Source organism: Nylanderia fulva, unplaced genomic scaffold (assembly GCF_048542155.1).
Source record: "Nylanderia fulva isolate GAGA-0341 unplaced genomic scaffold, ASM4854215v1 Scaffold76, whole genome shotgun sequence".
In the NCBI taxonomy this organism is placed as follows: Eukaryota; Metazoa; Arthropoda; class Insecta; order Hymenoptera; family Formicidae; genus Nylanderia; species Nylanderia fulva.
This window is the reverse complement of record NW_028190873.1, coordinates 552,268-569,932: the sequence shown is the minus strand read 5'-3', so window position 1 is coordinate 569,932 and position 17,665 is coordinate 552,268. Positions and strand designations below refer to the sequence as shown.

Here is a 17,665-nt window from a genome sequence, read left to right as displayed (position 1 = left end):
AGAAATTTATTAAAATATTCAATAATTTTAACTTTTATTTTAATTAATATTTTATGTAGAATAGTAATTTTATACATGGAATACTTCCTCGAATACGATATGATGAATTAATATATTTATGTTGGAAAATTATTTTACCAATAATTTTAGTTTATATTTTTATTAATTTTTGGATTTAAATTTATATTATAAATATAATTTAGTAAAAAAAATTAAATGTTTAAAAGTTAATAAAAAATTAAAATTTCTTTAATATGTTTTCAAAACATAAACTTAAATTCAAGATCATTACCTTAATTTAATAGTAATTTATAAAAAATTTAAGTATTAAATATAATTATTTTAATATTTTAAATTTATTTATAATGATAAATTTTTTAATATTTATTTAAAAATAATTAAATCTCAAATTTTTATTAGGAAAGGTAATAAGATAAAATAAAGAAAGTAACATAATGATAAAATTTGTCTAATAATGATAAAAGGTATTTCAATAGGTTGAGCTCCTGCTCATGTTAATAGAATAAAAATATTAATGAAAATTCAAAATAAATATTGATTTAAAGGATAAAATGTGATAATGAATTAAATTTTATAGAAATTAGAGGTAAAAAGTATAAGATAATAATTGATGATAATAATGCAATTACACTTCCTATATCTCTTTCATTAATAAAAAAATATTGTGTGGAAATTATTATATTGTAATGCTGTTATAACATATATATTATAAAATCTATATTCATTTAATTTAAAAAATTCATTAATATTTTAACATTCATTAATAGACAAAATGACAATGCTACTTATACGGGATCTATAATAAAGTCGTAAAGTCGTAAGATATTAATCAATCACAGTTGATTATTCACCTGAACTGCAACTATGATTGATCAATTTCTTACGACTTACATTACAACTCTATTGTTGTTGAGTTTATATTTCTTTACTTATCTCGTATAGCTAATACATATATCTTTGTAACATTTTAGTCATACGTCAGCAATAACCCAGGTAGCAAGCACATGTCATTTTGTCGTTTTAAATTGGTCAGTCATTGACCACTTCTGACGTCATAAGTTGACGTTTTTATGGCGTAAAAATGACGGTCTAATGTCACAAACTTTTGACGTCATGAAACGTACCGTATTTCTTACCACATTTACGCCTTAAATTATTATGCTAATAAAAAGCCGTCATGGAATGACGACTTTTTATTAGCATAATAATTTAAGGCGTAAATGTGGTAAGAAATAGCCCCAATAAGTAGCAAAATGACGTCATTATAATGCCGAGTACACTTTACATTAGAAGAATATACTTAAATTATGACACTTTACTCTTAACAGCCTCTGTTTGCCAGCTTTACATAATTCTCTGACTACAACTTACATGCGAGATAGAGGACATCGCGGTGCGTCACATAGCGATAAATTAAGGAATTAAATTAGGACGTCTTCAAGACGTCTTAAAGACGTCTTTAAAATATAATATCTTTATTTGGTTTAAGAACCCATACAGCACCGATAGATTGCAAAAACATTACAACAATCTTTCATCGCAATATTGCAATATTGCAAATTTACTGCAAAATGTTGCTACATCATTGCTGTTGAATTGCAGCAATGTTAAAATGTCCGCTTTTTGGAAGATTGCAACAAAATATTACAACAATATTGCAATGTTATGAGTTTGCAATAATGCATTGTTATTGCAACCATAAACTAATGTTGCATATACAGGTATACAAATGTAAATAAATCTACGTCTACGTAGCGAAGCCGGCGCCTGCTATACACGCACACATGTATTGCGCAGAGCGTTTGGCGCAGAAATTTAAGCCAATGATTTAATAAAATTATTAATTATCGTTAACATCTTTTATTGTACAATATTGCAAAAAATTATTTTATTACAGTATTATACCCAGCAAATACCAAGTTACAGTTATATAATTGTTAGTTGTAATTTTCCACTCAACAATATAATTGTTATAATACACGTATTATATTTTTGAGTGGGAAATTACAACTAACAATTATATAGCTGTAACTTGGTGTTTGCTGGGTATATGTATATTACAATATATAAATTATAGAATTTGGATTACATGCAATATTTCCGAAATATTAATGTCATGTTGCTACAAGTGTGCTGGAATTTTGTACAACTATATCTCTGCAATGTCTTTATAATGTTGCATTGCAACTTGCAACATTGCAACGTTGCTGCAATATAATTGCAATAATCTGTGCTGTATGGGAAATGATGTCTTATAAATGTCCATTATTAGTCGCTGACGTCATAGACCAAAAAATATTCAATATTTGGGCACTTACATTTACAAACCTCTTAAGTATAATATTAATTAACCACGATACAAAATTATACCCCTACAGTACAAAATATTACTAAAATATTGCATAAATATTTCAATATTGCGCCATATTACAAATATTGCAGCAATATTGTGCAAATATAATGTTATTATTTTATTGGAGACATTGCAAAATATTACTGCTATATTATAATGCAATCACATAGTTCTTTCATTTACCACTATGCGCAAGCTGAACTATCAAGAGACACGGTAGTGTCTCGCGACCAGTTAAGGGCGTAGCGGAGACACCGTGTATCTTAACGCGAGTCGGACATTTGAGTCTTTATAATATTTCGAATCCTCAATAATGGCTGAAGCAATCGAGTTTATACTAGACTTAATCGATAGATTGAGTTCGAATTATATAATAAAAGTGTCTTTATTTCTGCTCTACGTGATTTGTAAGCAGAGATATATAAATGCAAAGTCGAAATATGAAAAATTTCTATTAAGAAACGTCCCCGTCATCATTATCATCATTATCATCATCATTATCATCATCGACCACGCATACATAGTAGTATCGTGCTACACGTATTCACACGTATACAACACATGCGCACACATATATCACACGTACACAACACATGCAAGATGCATGTAGTGGTAATTTTGTCCATCTCGCACGTTTTACAACAGATGGCGATAGTGGCGCTCCGCCATATCGGCAGCGTGCGGGGTTATGTTGGCTAACTCTCTCTCTCTCTCCCTCTCTCTCTCTCTCTCTCTCTCTCTTTCTCACACACACACGCACACACACACACACTCTCTCATTCTCACTCACTCACTCACTGTTCGTCTTGTGTACTTATTTAGTACATTCATGATTAAACATCTATATGCATTAATGTGAAATTTACTTACAATTAGTTTACTTGAAATATTCAATCTCTAAAGTGTTTATCTTATAAGATAGACAAAAAAATCTGAGTAAATAATGAGAAAAAAAAACAAGGATTATTATTGTCATAATTTTTTATCAATTAAGTACTCTCAACTATCCAATAATTAAATAAATACGTACAAATGTGCGCGCGTGTACACACATACACATATTGATATTAAAGAGATTGAAAGAGAGGAAGGAGAAGATAAAAATTTAAATATTCACATATATTTTCAAATATTATATATGAATTTATAGTTTACATATCTAATTAATAATGAATTTCTAATTATATTAAACATATCAAAATAAAGACATACATGTATTTATCAAATGAATAAAATTATTGAATACAGACTTAAAGAATTTATTAAACATAGACTTAAAAAATTAATTAATTAAACATATTCCAAATTTAGAAAAAATAAACTTTATTTATATATGCAACAGCTTTTTAAACTAAATTTTGAAATTCTATTTTATATTAGACAATTAACTCAATCAACATCTACGTCCACATTAGCTGCACTGCAGACTACCTCTACAGCCACATTATCTGCTCCGCGGATATAGCGTTATGCCAATACGATACATTACATGTACTTACTTACTTGCCTTTACTGTACCAACTCTTGTTCTTTCCACGTAATCATGTTTTTACAGTTATCGTTTGCTGTATATCTTCCAGCAAACTTTATTTCGTGTGAAGTGTATTTAATTAATTAAATCTCTGCGAAAGATTGAGAAGATGAAGGGATAATTCAAACTATGAAGACATGGTTACATGGAAAAGACAAGAGTTGATACAATAATAAAGACATACATGTATTTGTATCCTGCTGGCATAAGGTTATAGAAGTTGATTGAGATTGAAAAATAATAATGAAAATAATAAAAAAAATAAAGACACATGTATTTGTATCGTGCTGGCATAAAGTTATAAAAGTTGATTGAGATTGAAAAATAATAATAAAAATAATTAAAAAAAGGAAATATTCAATCATCATTTAAAAGCATATTTGAAATCTGTAGAATAAACAGTTTTTGCAAAAAATGTGGAGCATTTGAGCTCTAGTAAGTCTAAAAATAAATGTAAACATCAATTAATAATAACTGATGTTATATATATATTATATATATAAACCAATTTGTTGCAATATTCACTATAAAAGGTTGTAAGGGTAAGATGGCTAAAAGTGAATAATTTAAAAGATAGTTAACATAATTTTACATAAACTGAAATATTTCATAGAATAAAATATTTGTAATATTTCGAAGTTTATGTAAGATTATGTAGATACATAAAAATTATACCTTTACAACTTTTTATAGTAAATATTGCGAGTTAAATCGATTTATATGAGAAAAATTAAGGTAATTCTATTTTGAAAATATAAGTGACCTTTAAATAACCTTGAAAATCGCCGTTTAGGAAAAAGTCTGTGTCAACTTTTTCTTTTTCGAAATCCTGCAACTTTTATCTAAATTTAATAGAAAATGTATAAAAAATGCTCGACATTAGTACACACACACACACACACACATATACACACACACACACACATATACACACACACACACACACATATGGGTAAATTTATATAAATAGGGTGCTTTAGGAGGAATGATCAGGATTCTAGGATATGATTGTACACATCATTTTAAGCAAAGAAGTTTAGATAAACATGTTTAATAATTGTTCTATTCCGGTCATAAAAATATACAAAAATGAATGATATAATCTCTAAAAACTCACCTTTAAAAAAAGGTAAAAAAAGGCGACCAGTTAAGGGCACGCCATTAACAAAAATTATCCATTGCAAACCCATGTAGAATCCTATCCTATTGCAAACCCATGTAGAATCCTATGAAAAATTAATCATTGCAAACCCATGTAGAATCCTAGGCAAAATTAACCATTGCAAACCCATGTAGAATCGTACCCATTGCAAACCTATGTAGAATCCTATGAAAAATTAACCATTGCAAACTCATGTAGAATCCTATGAAAAATTAACCATTGCAAACTCATGTAGAATTGTATTAAAAATTATCCATTGCAAACTTATGTAGAATCCTACATTGCAAACCCATGTACAATAGAATTGTATGAAAAATTATCGATTATAAACCCATGTACAATCGTAACAAAAGTAATGAAATAAAAAAAAAATTGCGCCAAGTGAAAGTAGAAACTTGTACCAGTGGAAAATTAAAGTTGCAGACATATATAGAGTCGTATAATGAATCAGTAAAAATTTAAATTTGCAAATGTAGAATCGTACCATAAAAAAGCTTATCTTTTAAAAAAAAAGATAAACAAGATGCCAAGTCCATGCGCCATGTGAAAAATAAATAAAAAAATTTTAGTTAAAAAAACTGGGAGCGCTGCTAAATAATATTCTAACAATATTAAAATTAAATTGTTACTTTTAAACTCATTACAGTTAAAATATGTTTTGTGTTTAAATTAATTAATGTTACTTTAAGGTGCATTGTAATTTTGAAACTTAGCAGCGCGCCCAGTTTTTTTAACTAAAATTTTTTTATTTCTTTTTCACATGGCGCATGGACTTGGCATCTTGTTTATCTTTTTTTTTAAAAGATAAGTTTTTTTATGGTACGGTTCTACATTTGCAAATTTAAATTTTTACTGATTTATTATACGACTCTATATATGTCTGCAACTTTAATTTTCCACTGGTACAAGTTTCTACTTTCACTTGGCGCAATTTTTTTTTTATTTCATTACTTTTGTTACGATTGTACATGGGTTTATAATCGATAATTTTTCATACAATTCTATTGTACATGGGTTTGCAATGTAGGATTCTACATAAGTTTGCAATGGATAATTTTTAATACAATTCTACATGGGTTTGCAATGGTTAATTTTTCATAGGATTCTACATGAGTTTGCAATGGTTAATTTTTCATAGGATTCTACATAGGTTTGCAATGGGTACGATTCTACATGGGTTTGCAATGGTTAATTTTGCCTAGGATTCTACATGGGTTTGCAATGATTAATTTTTCATAGGATTCTACATGGGTTTGCAATAGGATAGGATTCTACATGAGTTTGCAATGGATAATTTTTGTTAATGGCGTGCCCTTAACTGGTCGCCTTTTTTTACCTTTTTTTAAAGGTGAGTTTTTAGAGATTATCTAACTCACATTAAGTTTTAGTCCCGAGAATTATATAAAGCATGCAAAAAGTAGCAATAACAATCAACACTTTATCAATTTAATTTTTTCTGATACGATCCTATTAATAGAGGAAACTCAAATATTAAATTGGTTGCTCAGAAATCAGACAAATAAATGTCTGAATAAATAAAAAAAATAAAAAAATAAATATTCTGCAATATTTTATAAATATTATATTCACCTTTGTAGAAATAAATCAGTATCATTGCAGAAATGTTGCATAATATAGTTTGAGGGCGGACATATCTATATTGGCAAGCTTTCAGGAATATTGCATGCAATATTTCAATCTTGCAAAACAATATTTTTGCAATATTCCGTCAATATTTCGTGCTGTAGGGGTATATATATCATGTACATATATTAACACAGAATTACAACGTCGAAACAGCAATTATAGAAAACAATAGGTCCCCAGCAAACACCGATATATAATTGTTACATTGCTATAATAAAACGGAATATAACAGGTAATATAACGTGTACGTTACATGTAACATCCATGTTAATTGTAATTTCCCATTCATAGATGTAACATTTTAATATAACATATATTACATTGTAGTTATATTGTAATTATATACCAAATAGCACATTGATGTATTGATAAGTCAGTGCTATCTTGGAATATAATGACAATATAACTACAATGTAATATATGTAATATTAAAAATGTTACATCTATGAGTGGGAAATTACAACTAACATATACGTTACATGTAACATGCTTAAGTATATAACATTTATATACTGTGTTTGCTGGGTCTGTTCGTTTTGGCTACACTGGCTACACTAGTTCAGAAGTTTTATTAAGATTTAAATATAACGTCAGTTTAAGACTTAAATATGACATCACAATAGGTTTGTTCGCGTCACATGCTCCAATGTACACCAGAGAGCACTTGGATCACAGATAAGATGGCGGTTGGATCAGATGGGTTTATGTGCACCAACGCTCAGTGACACGAACGGATTTGAGCACTCCCTTCCCTTCCAATCGCACATCGTACATCATTGACCGATTAGGTTAGGTTTTGACAACATGGATCGCCTAGGTTTTTTTGACGGTTTTCGCATTATAATAATAAATAATATTAATGATGACGTTTTTGCAGAAAATCCTGTACCTTTGGCAGGAATTGGTGAATTGTTAGAAGACAATGGGAACGACGATGAAATAGAAAGTGAGTATTAATGATAAAGATGTGACGTTTCTAATTTTGGTGTAATCTCTAAAAATCTTGTAATTTTAAATTCATCTTTCCTTAAGTAGTTTGTGCATTTTTATTGAATTTTATATAATTTGTATTTGCAGATATTGCCATTAACGCAATCGTTGAAATTGCAGAAGGTTTCGTTCAAAGAATACATAGGACATGCATAACCAATTACATTGAAAATACAGTGCCTATGTATACAGATAGAGAATTTGTTATGCATTTTCGTTTGAAAAGAACGCTTTTTATGAGTATGGTAGAGAAATTTATAGCGTTTTCGATTGGGAAAAAGTTAGTGCGCACCAGTGCGCACTCAGTTCACACGAACACTGGACAAGTTCCATGGGTTGCACTGAATAGTGCAGGTGAAAAAGAACACGCCGAAATTTTCAGTGCCACTTGAGTTGACTAGATTCCGGGAAGAACAAAAAAGTAACCTAGACATCTTGTGTTCAGTTAAGTAATGATTTTTATTATATGTAATTAAATATAGAATATGATCAAGAATATCACGTATGACAAATATAAAAATTATTATTATTTAGTATAAAAATGCTATTACATTAAGTACATTAATTATATTTTAAAAAAGAGTACAGGTTTGATGTTTATATAAAAAGATATAACACTTACGGTGTCATTATCCATTTTTTTTTACACATTCTACATAATTTACAGTTTTTGGAATTATTCTTCTAGTTCGAAGAGTTGTAATTATTTCTTCTTGCTCGCTTGAACTAGAAGAAGATTCCAAAAATGTCTCCAAAATATTAAAGAGAGCCAAATCCGAATTGCTCATTATGTCGAATTTTCGTTCAAAAGAATGCCCTACTGCTTGCATGCATCCAGTGCACTGAACTGGCACCGTCAAAATATCTCGTGCCACTTAGTGCGCACTGAGTGCGCACTATGCGAGTGTTGTGCGTTCAAACAAACACGCAACACTAGCCAAGTGCGCATTGGCACTACCAATCGAACACGCACCTGACATTCAGTGCAGCCAGTGCACCCCAATCGAAAACGCTATTAATCATTGGCCATATTTTAGAAATTTAGGAGGTAAGTATTGATTTTTTAAAATTATAGAGTTTTCGATTGGGGTGCACTGGCTGCACTGAATGTCAGGCGCGTGTTCGATTGGTAGTGCCAATGCGCACTTGGCTAGTGTTGCGTGTTCGTTTGAACGCACAACACTCGCATAGTGCGCACTCAGTGCGCACTAAGTGGCACGAGATATTTTGACGGTGCCAGTTCAGTGCACTGGATGCATGCAAGCAGTAGGGCATTCTTTTGAACGAAAATTCGACATAATGAACAATTCGGATTTGGCTCTCTTTAATATTTTGGAGACATTTTTGGAATCTTTTTCTAGTTCAAGCGAGCAAGAAGAAATAATTACAACTCTTCGAACTAGAAGAATAATTCCAAAAACTGTAAATTATGTAGAATGTGTGAAAAAAATAGATAATGACACCGTAAGTGTTATATCTTTTTATATAAACATCAAACCTATACCCTTTTTTAAAATATAATTAATGTACTTAATGTAATAGCATTTTTATACTGAATAATAATAATTTTTATATTTGTCATACGTGATATTCTTGATCATCTTCTATATTTAATTACATATAATAAAAATCATTACTTAACTGAACACAAGATGTCGAGGTTACTTTTTCGTTCTTCCCGGAATCTAATCAACTCAAGTGGCACTGAAAATTTCGGCGTGTTCTTTTTCACCTGCACTATTCAGTGCAACCCATGGAACTTGTCCAGTGTTCGTATGAACTGAGTGCGCACTGGTGCGCACTAACTTTTTCCCAATCGAAAACGCTATTAGATATGTATACTAAAAATTTTGGACTTTATTTTGAATAAAGTTTGATTAATATTTATATAGGAAATGGAGGATTCAAGCAGTGGATACTGTTTACAGTACACGCTTCACACGCATGCGTGATAAAATAGCCCCAAATGCACCACCTTCGAAGGTGAGGCAAATAGAGCGTGCTCCTAATTGCTCCTTAGAGTATGCTCTAACGTGACGCGAACATCTAGTCGCCATCTTGTTTCCGGTGACACGAACGTATTGGAGCGCATTGGAGTGAGAAGGAGCATGTTAGGGCATGCGACGCGAACAAACCTATAAAGTTTGTTTCCGTCGCATGCCCCAAAATGCTCTTTCTTACTCCAATGCGCTCGTATTGGTGCGCTCCTCGAATTGGACCAATACGAGCGCATTGTAAAAAGGAGCAAGTTGGGGCATGCGATGCGAACAAACCTAATAATGTCACATCATGACGTCAATATAAGGTCATACAAAAAATAGGTCATTTTGACGACATATGACCATAAATGACTAATTTGAAACGTTAAAATGACGTGTGCTTGCTACCTGGGAAAATTCCATAAATATATAATTACAAAAGTGAAGCGTATCGTTTATATTAGTTTACAAATTAAAAGAAAAAAAGGTTTTATGGAATATTCTATGACAAATAGTCGATCATTAGAATTTATCAATTTTTATAATTTATTCACCATTGTGTGATTCAAATATTTATTCCGACGATTCATCATATTAACTATTTCATAAATAATATTATTCAATTTCAAATACGTTGATTATAGGGTTCACACATTGGTTAATAGATTCGCACACATTGATTAATAGGTTTGCACACATTGATTATTTCGCATTTATTATTCATATCGCTAGAGTCACGCAAACGGGTAATCTTTCATTCCTCGTGAAGGCTAGTAAGTTCTAGATACGCACTCATAACGTTACATTGGTCGCGTCGCTAGTCCTCAGTCTAGTTAGAACTAGGAGATTCTCTATGCTGGTATTATTGATAATAAATGATAAAAACGTCTAATTCTAAGTTAAATTATTAAGTAAAATGGTTGATTATATAGTTTCTCGCAAGGTCCGTAGATGAACGACAAGAGGGGAAGTAAGGTTGTTGCCATAGATATAGAAGACATAGATCGGCCTCTACCGTAGGAGACAGTTGAAAAATCTAAAGGACAGAGAGATGATTCCGGGGCTCTCTGTCCTTCTCTTTTTTCGCGTAGTGGGGATTACGTAGGGATGGGTAAAAACGGAACGAGCATGTGCGTAGGAGAAGTAGTCGGCATGCAGATTCCCCTCATTTCGTGTACGCTGAACGTCGATATATAGACACAGTAGCATTACATATTAAACAATACTATTTTTATGTTTGTATATTTTTATTGTGTTTACCCATCCCTACGCAGTCCCCACCACGCGAAAAAAGAGAAGGACAGAGAGCCCCGGAATTAAAGTCACTAGATTACAAAGTACCGCAATTAGGAGGAAAAAAGCTGCCATTTCGACTCCACGCAACGCGGCCGTTTCAATTGTATGTATAATCCAATTTTTTGTACGAAAGAAAATAAAATTGTAAATTATATAAAAATAATTTTTATTTATGTTTTTTTCCATTTGCTATGGCCATTTTCATCGCAACACTTCTACTGCTATGACCAGCTGCTTTTTTTACATCACTGCTTACTTTTTTTAATGAAAAATGAATTCTTGTGATTACAAAATTTTTTATAAATTTATAACCAATATTATGACACGAAGGAATAAAGTTTATCGAATATTCTTGTAAAAACATTGTTATAAAATCATTGACTTTTAATACATTAAAAAGTAAGTTAGTCTCATTTTTCCGAAATAATAGTTCGCACTTATATATTAAATTATATATCTCTACGCTTGGAAATATTAAAATATTTTCTTTATATTCTCTTAACTTTGTATAAAAACTTAGATTATTGTAGCTAGAATTGTTGTTAGAATCATTCGTAGTCACAAGAACATTAAAACAATTAAAAATAAAATCTCGACGGCAATCGGAGCCTGTGCGGATGACATGCACAAAATTAATAAATTAAAATGAGATCTCAAATCAAACTCATTTATTAAATTCTAAACGTTTCGACCCACTTCGGGTCTTCTTCAGTAGCTGCAAAATACAAAGATAGAAGATAATCGGTACAATCAGAAAATTATAAAACTCGTATACATACAATCCGCAAATAAATTAAATATCATTCTCCTCCCTATTCAAACCGTCCGGCCGTCGGAGTGTCTCCCTAACGGTGACCATCGTCAGGAAGGAAGCAGAGCAGTGACTCCCTTACCAACACTAATCAACATAGTATAAATTAAACGTAGAACAATTCACAAGAATTAAAAATTAAAAACCGGGAAGAACACTCACCCCGACAGCAAAAACAGAGAGAAGACGATGCTACACGTGACACATCACTCTAACGACTGTGCGGTATTCTACCTCGACACAGTCGATACATATATACGCAAAAAACAAATATAAAAATAAAATATGAAAATAAAAATAAAAATAAAAACAACTAAACTAATCGGCACTCATGTCAAAAGTCTAACAAAAAAACCCGGCTATGTAAAATCACAAAGCTAGATTTTGGTAAATTTTTCTATTAATAGATCAAGATTCTCGTTTAATTTATCAGTGTCGCTATGTAAATTTAAACTATTCCTCTGACGTTTTATGTGGATCATTTCGGATATCAAACGTTTACCTAAAAAAGGCTCCTCGTCTAAGACTTTTACATCCTCCCAATTAAATTCATGGTTCAATAATCTATGTTCCGATATGACTGATAATTGTGACGCGTTTCTTTTTATGTTGTTGCGATGTTCTTTCATCCTAGTTTTCAACAATCTACCCGTCTGCCCTACGTACGACGCATCACAATCCATACAATCAATTTTATAAACTACATTATTATGGAGTTCCCTTGGTAACTTATCCTTGTGTACTTTAATGAATTTACGGAGACTGTTAATTGCTGTATATGATGGAATGACATCCAAATCCCGTGTAATGTCCTCGATTCTCTTCGATACATTATTAATATACGGAATATTAAAGTACGAAACTTTTTTCTGCGTTAGAATCTTGTCATTGCATATATTTGCTCTATTGTTATGCAACTTATTATTATAGCGGAAGAACAACTTTTTTAACCGCGCTTGCAAAGTATGAAATATCAAATTGAGAGGATAATTATTAGACAAAAGAACTCCAATCATAGACTCAAAGTTACCTTTATGGAATTTCGGATGAGATAGCCAAAAAACTCTATCTATGAGGCTGATAATGGTGCCTTTTTTATAACAGAGAGGATGCTGCGATTCAAAATTTAAATATCTACCTGAATACGTCGGCTTATGAAACAAATCAAACTCAATGCTCCCATTATTTATAATAATGGTGACATCTAAAAAATTCAATCGGTTGTCAACCCCCTCCTCCATGGTGAACTGCAATCTGCGATATCGCGTTGGCGGCCCCACCCTCCATGCTTAAAATAGTTTTAAACACTTTCAATTCTTTCCATCCTAGATTGCAGTTCACCATGGAGGAGGGGGTTGACAACCGATTGAATTTTTTAGATGTCACCATTATTATAAATAATGGGAGCATTGAGTTTGATTTGTTTCATAAGCCGACGTATTCAGGTAGATATTTAAATTTTGAATCGCAGCATCCTCTCTGTTATAAAAAAGGCACCATTATCAGCCTCATAGATAGAGTTTTTTGGCTATCTCATCCGAAATTCCATAAAGGTAACTTTGAGTCTATGATTGGAGTTCTTTTGTCTAATAATTATCCTCTCAATTTGATATTTCATACTTTGCAAGCGCGGTTAAAAAAGTTGTTCTTCCGCTATAATAATAAGTTGCATAACAATAGAGCAAATATATGCAATGACAAGATTCTAACGCAGAAAAAAGTTTCGTACTTTAATATTCCGTATATTAATAATGTATCGAAGAGAATCGAGGACATTACACGGGATTTGGATGTCATTCCATCATATACAGCAATTAACAGTCTCCGTAAATTCATTAAAGTACACAAGGATAAGTTACCAAGGGAACTCCATAATAATGTAGTTTATAAAATTGATTGTATGGATTGTGATGCGTCGTACGTAGGGCAGACGGGTAGATTGTTGAAAACTAGGATGAAAGAACATCGCAACAACATAAAAAGAAACGCGTCACAATTATCAGTCATATCGGAACATAGATTATTGAACCATGAATTTAATTGGGAGGATGTAAAAGTCTTAGACGAGGAGCCTTTTTTAGGTAAACGTTTGATATCCGAAATGATCCACATAAAACGTCAGAGGAATAGTTTAAATTTACATAGCGACACTGATAAATTAAACGAGAATCTTGATCTGTTAATAGAAAAATTTACCAAAATCTAGCTTTGTGATTTTACATAGCCGGGTTTTTTTGTTAGACTTTTGACATGTGAGTGCCGATTAGTTTAGTTGTTTTTATTTTTATTTTTATTTTCATATTTTATTTTTATATTTGTTTTTTGCGTATATATGTATCGACTGTGTCGAGGTAGAATACCGCACAGTCGTTAGAGTGATGTGTCACGTGTAGCATCGTCTTCTCTCTGTTTTTGCTGTCGGGGTGAGTGTTCTTCCCGGTTTTTAATTTTTAATTCTTGTGAATTGTTCTACGTTTAATTTATACTATGTTGATTAGTGTTGGTAAGGGAGTCACTGCTCTGCTTCCTTCCTGACGATGGTCACCGTTAGGGAGACACTCCGACGGCCGGACGGTTTGAATAGGGAGGAGAATGATATTTAATTTATTTGCGGATTGTATGTATACGAGTTTTATAATTTTCTGATTGTACCGATTATCTTCTATCTTTGTATTTTGCAGCTACTGAAGAAGACCCGAAGTGGGTCGAAACGTTTAGAATTTAATAAATGAGTTTGATTTGAGATCTCATTTTAATTTATTAATTTTGTGCATGTCATCCGCACAGGCTCCGATTGCCGTCGAGATTTTATTTTTATTGTAACACAATAATTCGAGCCGAGATTAACAGGTTTTTTTTATATTAAAACAATTATTGCAATGTGTAAAATTTTTCTGTATTTTAAATAATAATGCACCTATTAAATAATATAATGCAGCTTGAACTGTATTATTTAAATCAGTTTCTTTTTCATTTCCAAGCAATAATTGATATATATTTATATCCCATAAATTTTTATTGCTCTGCAGACATCTCTCTTCTGCAGAGGAATTTCTAGAATCTAATTGTTTTATTTCATTACAATAAGTAATAAGATCATTAGAGTCAATAACAGAATAGTTACTACAATTAATATTTGCCTGATATTGTGATAAACAAACAAGTCTAAAGTATCTCTTCCAATTAATTGAAGCCATTCATGCCTTCTTTCTTTATTTTTCGGAACACGAAATAACCGAAATCCTCTTTCGCTGCGATTATTGCAGTCTTTAACACAACAACCTGGCATCTTGGTACCTCTTATTTCTCTTCATGTGCGAAGAAGATTATAACAGGTTATAAAGACTGCACTTAAAGTAGAGATGATTTACACAATGTATACACTATCTACACTTTTCGACACCATCTTGACTCCCATGTATCTTATGAATTGCGTTACTTTGTAATCTAGTGACTTTACCCGGAATCATCTCTCTGTCCTTTAATTCTTTCAACGCTGCCTCCTATGGTAGGGGCCGATCTATGTTTCCTATATCTATGGTCATCGCATTCATTGTTTCAGCTTTGCGCTCTAAAATGGCGCCGCCAATCCAGCCACCGGACAGTTGTTCAACTATAGTTTTTTTTCACTAAAGCGGGGAGCACACACTTTTGCATAAGCGCATAAGCATATGCATAAGAAATTTGATTGGTTGAATTTTTTATGCATACATTTATAGACCAATCAAGATTCTTATGCTTACGCTTATGCGCCTATGCAAAAGTGTGTGCTCCCCGCTTAACACTTCGTACGACACACACCGACATAAGCGGGGAGCACACATTCTTGCATAAGCGCATAAGTATATGCATAAGAAATTCGATTGGTTGAATTTCTTGTGCATACGTTATAGACCAATCAAGATTTTTATGCTTACGCTTATGCGCCTATGCAAAAGTGTGTGCTCTCCACTTTAAACGTACTCTATGTATTCTACGCGCTTCATGCGTAATTCGGAACGCACCCTATATATATGGGTTGAAGACACACCAAACTTCCTTTACCCGAAGAAAAACACAAAAAAAAATAAAAATAAAAGATAATATATAATAGTTGCCGGTGACGCTGAGAAAAAAAGAAAAAAATATCTTTATGTGTGCATCATCTTCAGCTTTACTGTTTACGTATGGTTTAGTAAATAAAAAATAAATAGATGAAGGAAGAAGACTATTAAGCCTGTTCTATAATTGCGTAAACGTATAGTTGTAAGTAGTTGTATCGTAAAAAGCAGTTTTAAACTATTACTACCATTTGCAAACGGTAATAATAGTTTATTTAAACCATTACTACCGTTTACAAACGCGATAGTAATAGTTTTAAAACTGCTTTTTACGATACCGTACAATCATACTTACAACTAAGTTTACGCAATTGTAGAACAGGCTTTACAATGCGGAGCTCCGCAACAAGATATTAATCACGTCCTCTGGATATGTCCTCTACTACTCCTCACCGTTCCACGCTATTACAATCTATTGAATTCTCAATTAAAAAACCTTATGACATCATTGATTAGGGTGCGTTCCGTTATGCACTGCAAGTACTGGCACTATGACGTCATGCAAGTGTACTGTTGACAGCGTTCCTTTTTAATTTTGTGCACTTTGAAGCTACTGCAAAATAGTAAAACGGAACGCACTACAGTACGCTTTCAGCAGACTTTTAACTAACCTTTTTCGCTAATAATCATCGAGTGAAAAATTGGTGAAATGGATAATACCATTATTGCATTAATTACATATAATTTAATCGAGAATATATATGATTCGAGTGAGTCATCAAGTGAAAGCGATTTGGAAATGGAATTAATAAATGAAATGGGACGACAAATTAAAATACCTAGAATAAAATGTAAAAATTACGTTAAAAATATTGTATCATTATATTCAGATATGGAATTTAAAAGTTAGTTCCATCGTACACATGGAGGTAGCCATCTTGATTACTGCGAGTGCTTTACCTCGCCGGTTGCAGTAATCGCAACAGGAAATAACGTCAAAATTAATGACGTCATATACTCATGATAGTACTTTCGCAGTGCACTGCTATCTATATCGGAACGCTATTGGTAGTACTGTCAGTACTTGCAGTGCATAACGGAACGCACCCTATATCGGAACGCTATTGGTAGTACTGTCAGTACTTGCAGTGCATAACGGAACGCACCCTTACTCAAAAGACTCTCCCCAATAGTTATCTCCCATATAGCATCCTATCTTCGCAAACACAACATTAAAATATAGTGATTCTCAAGGACAATATTTATTATAACATCAGTGCCAAGCTCCGACACCACTGAAGATAATGAACCACGAATTAATATCGTGCATTCCATTGCCATAAAAGAAGAAGAAGAAGACTATTATACATATAATAACATAATGTAAAGATATGATACAAGAAATAAGAATACATTAAAAAAGACATTTTTCAAAATAAAAATTAATTTTTTTTTTACAGATGATATCAAATCAAACTCTGGTGAAAATAGCAAGTTTGGGAGGATTTATAACAGCAAGTACAGGTTATGCCTTTTATTGTCGCATACAACATAATATTAAAGAAAGTGAGCCTTACAAAGATACAATGAATATTTTTCGTGCACATAAAAAAGCTGTATCATATCTTGGTGAACCTATAAAATTCGGTCGCATTACTTATGGTGATGCAGAACAAAATACATGTTACAAATGGTTTAAAGTTTCACTTAAAGGTAGCAATACTAAGGCAAAGTTATATTATGAGGTACTATTGAAACATAAAACTGAAAATAATTTTACGGTGTCTAAAATTGAAATTACATTTGATAATATACCTGGAAAGATATTTGTGATA

General features: G+C 31.9%; 1 protein-coding gene across 2 annotated transcripts; it reads left to right on the top strand.

Annotated features, from left to right (window-relative positions):
- The first annotated feature begins 7,377 nt into the window (after nt 1-7,377).
- LOC146720162 (uncharacterized) lies at nt 7,378-8,113 on the top strand. 2 transcript variants are annotated; one of them, XR_014926188.1, is made up of 3 exons: nt 7,378-7,502; nt 7,592-7,660; nt 7,792-8,113. XR_014926188.1 is itself a non-coding variant. In XM_085489004.1 (2 exons), the coding sequence occupies exons 1-2, from the start codon at nt 7,519-7,521 to the stop codon at nt 8,094-8,096; spliced, it is 447 nt and encodes a 148-aa protein (XP_085345130.1). In that variant the 5' UTR covers nt 7,514-7,518; the 3' UTR covers nt 8,097-8,113. The 2 variants fall into 2 exon arrangements, 1 of the variants encoding a protein (XP_085345130.1); XM_085489004.1 differs by lacking the exon at nt 7,378-7,502 and having other exon boundaries at nt 7,514-7,660.
- The last annotated feature ends 9,552 nt before the right edge of the window (nt 8,114-17,665 follow it).